Here is a 3823-nt window from a genome sequence, read left to right on the forward strand (position 1 = left end):
GTCCAATTGCACTGGTATAGCAAAGCAAGGCGAGGGACTATTATTGTGACTAGAGAGCAAGGTAGGTTAACTATAGCTTGTTTAGCAATAATTGATAGTAGGCACTGGTCCAAATAGGCATTTAAGTGTTTATAGTTTTGTAGGCCCTGCAATCCGATCAACCAAACAACCCCTTGATCATCGGTTTACCTTGTTCTTCACTAGATATAGTGGTAAATTTCAGTGTTTTAAAAACCTACCTAGAGGTCAAACCATTTTTGCCTCTTGACATGAATCACTGGTCTGACCATCTGGGTCGAATGGGTCAGACCATGCCAAATTTAACACACACATACACACACACACACACACATATATATATATATATATATATATATATATATATATGTATGCATGAATGTATATATGTATATATGTATTTTATCAATAAATAATATATAATTATGGTCTATATAATATATGTATTATTTTATATTTAATTTATACTTTTTAATTTTATTTATAAAAATATTAAAAATTGTAATTTGAAGCCACAAAAGGGGATTCTTGAAAAAAATGGGGCAAAGTACCTATGACACGTTAGAACACATAGATATAAAAAATCTATTCAAAATTTAAAAAAATTACCTCAATAGTCCAACCGTCTGAATTAGACGGTTTTTGACCGTGCACCAGGTCAAAGGCAGGTTAAAAGCACTGGTAAATTTTCCACTTTGCATGGGTGTAAGTAGTTGATGGCCATATCAACTCATTTGCCCTATTGACCAAAAACCAAAATATGTGATAGGAGAGAAGCTGACTATAGGTGTAAGTGGTTGATGGCTTGGAGCTGGATTTAAATTAAAACAAACAGCAAGCCTGGTTGAATTTGTATTTCTTTATCGTATCATCTTTTTCCTAGTTAAATATGAGTTCTTAAGAGTGATAGGCAGATGTAAATGCTCTCACGATAAGAGCTCAGCTCCTTAATATGTGAATGTCCTTGGAATCCAAAAGAGTTTCCATCTGACCAAAGTAATTCATTTCATCACTGGAGTGGGGAATTGGGAATAAGAGTCTAAGACTCCGGAGTGAACAGAAATCCCTTCTCTCAAATTCTTAAATGTCTGTTTCGACTTGAAAGAATGGTTGAGCCAGTCCAAGATAAAAAGTCCAAACACTAATTATGAAGTTTCTTTGCCATGTGAGTCGTCTACCGAGTACATGTGATGGCCAGGCCCCTCTGATAATCTGATAGACCAGTCATCCCGCAAACCCGTGATAAACATTTATTCCTAGATTTTATCTTTACAGTTTACACAGACACAGACATGGCAATTCTGCTATTTCTAACCCCCGCAATGGCCTATTATTATATATCATCCACCCCAAATTCGATTCCCCACTGCCAATTTCTCTGCGTCTTCTTGACTTCTCAGTCTCTCTCTCTTGGTTACTTCGATAAGAAACAAAAAAGCAACTAATGCTCACATTCCTATAACAGTATAACTCCTCCCTGTCCAGTCCATCCCTCTCTCCCACACAGCAAAATCATGGCTTCTTCATCCCCATCTTTTCTCTTTTCTCTCCTTTCTCTGTTCTCCCTTTTCTCCTCCATTTCTTCATTGCCAACCATTACAGTCCCTCTCTCACAATTCAACAACAATCCATCTCCAGATCCATGGGAGAAGGTCGCCCACCTCGTCTCCGCCTCTTTACTCAGAGCCCAACACATCAAAAGTCCACCTGACACCCATCCCACCAAAACTCCTCTGTTCGCTCGTAGCTATGGTGGCTATTCAATTCCGCTCAGCTTCGGTACTCCCGCTCAAACCATCCCTTTTGTCATGGATACTGGTAGTGATCTGGTCTGGTTCCCTTGCACCCATCGCTATCTCTGCAAGAATTGTCCTTTCTCAAGTCTGAATCTCACGACTGACCCAATTTTCATCCCTAAAGCATCCTCCAGTGCGAAGGTTTTGGGCTGCAAAAACCCAAAATGTGGTTGGATTCACGACCCAGATGTTCAATCCAGATGCATAGACTGCGACCCCAATTTGAGTAACTGTACACAGATCTGCCCACCTTACGCAATTATCTATGGTTCAGGTTCGACGGCTGGGATTTTACTCTCAGACATACTCGATTTTCCCGAAACAAAGGTACCCGATTTCATTGTCGGATGCTCGCTTTTCTCCTCCCGTCAACCCTCGGGAATCGCCGGCTTCGGTCGTGGGTCACCCTCATTACCCTCCCAGCTCGGTCTGAAGAGGTTCTCCTACTGTCTTGTCTCTCACCGCTTCGACGACACCACCAAAAGCAGCTCCCTTGTGTTGCACGGTGGGTCAGATTCCGACGGCGGAAAGACTAAAGGCCTTACATACACCCCGTTCGTGAAGAACCCAACCACCGGAAGACACGCATTCTCCGTTTACTACTACGTCGGCCTCAGAAAAATCACCGTCGGCGGCAAACGCGTCAGGATCCCGTACGATTATCTCACGTTGGGAGCGGACGGCAATGGTGGAACGATTATAGATTCTGGGTCGACGTTCACCTTCATGGAGAGGCGAGTGTTCGACTTGGTCGCAGGGGAATTCGAGAACCAGGTACCTCATTACCGCAGAGCAACTGATATGGAAACCATGACTGGGTTGCGTCCCTGTTTCAATGTATCGGCCGAAAAGACAATATCTCTGCCGGAATTGGTTTTTCACTTCAAAGGAGGTGCGGAGATGGCTTTACCGTTGGCGAATTATTACTCCTTCTTCGGTAAGGCAGGCGTGGTTTGCATGACAATCGTGTCGGATGACGTTGTCCCCGACACAGGCGTATCGGGCGGACCGTCTATTATACTGGGGAACTATCAGCAGCAAAATTTCTACGTGGAGTACGATCTGGAGAACGACAGGTTAGGGTTTAGTCAACAGATTTGTTGAGTATCGGAGGATGTCGGCTTCGTCTAGATGCCGGTACGTTACGTTACGTCATTTTGCTGCACTGATACGTGTAAAATTCCCTACAAGAATTGTTGTATTTCTGCCACGTGGAGGATTGGCCACATGGTAAAATCATCACTCCATAGTGTCTAGAGTAATATTGGCCGTTGATATTGTAATTATTATTTTTAAACCCATTAACGTTTTTGCGTTGGATTCCAATCAGACAGTCGAGAGCTCGTGCTTTGATTGATAAGATGTTGTAGGATACTTAATAAGCCCTCAGCCCCGGTGGCATGTGGTCAATTATTTGTGAGTTGATTCCAATCGGACGGTTCTGGGTAACATGGATTATTGTAAGGATGCTATATTTGCTATCATGACTGTAGTGCTCTTTGTTTTGAGCCAAGTCGTCGATACAGAATAACAGAAGCACTCTTTGTTTTGGGCCGTATGGTTGGGCTCTAGTGAAAGTGGACCATGATACAAAAGGCTAGTTAACGGATGTGGCGCATGTTTGTTTTGGGCCTTGGGCCCATTGTTGATGACATTTTGTTTGACGTTGCTATGTGATTGTTGGTTGGTTCTATGGACTATTTTGTTGAAGGCAAATGCATAAATAATTGACATTCACATGGATATGATAGTGAAGATCTCATAGCAACATGAACCATTGTTGTTTACGTTTAAATGCAAAACACACAATAACCTATTATGATTTTTAAATTTAAAGAAAAATTTTTAATTAATCAAGTCATATATTATATAACCTATTACGAACTAATAATATACATGAATATATATGCTGGTTGTATCTATTGAATTCTTGTTGTAGTTTGTTTTATGTCCCAATTTGCATTTGCAGAAAACAATCCAAAGGCAAAATCTTATAGTAGTTTTGTGGT

The 3823-nt window shown here is 41.4% G+C and overlaps 1 protein-coding gene across 1 annotated transcript; it reads left to right on the forward strand.

Moving 5' to 3' along the window:
* Positions 1-984: 984 nt before the first annotated feature.
* LOC148871316 (Eukaryotic aspartyl protease family protein) lies at positions 985-3372 on the forward strand. Its single transcript, XM_088973830.1, has one exon. It carries the CDS (start codon positions 1533-1535, stop codon positions 2916-2918), a length of 1386 nt encoding a protein of 461 aa, XP_088829956.1. The 5' UTR covers positions 985-1532; the 3' UTR covers positions 2919-3372.
* Positions 3373-3823: the final 451 nt, after the last annotated feature.

The sequence above is a fragment of the Nelumbo lutea genome, chromosome 2 (assembly GCF_056320005.1).
Source record: "Nelumbo lutea isolate HS-2025 chromosome 2, American lotus-T2T, whole genome shotgun sequence".
NCBI lineage: Eukaryota > Viridiplantae > Streptophyta > Magnoliopsida > Proteales > Nelumbonaceae > Nelumbo > Nelumbo lutea.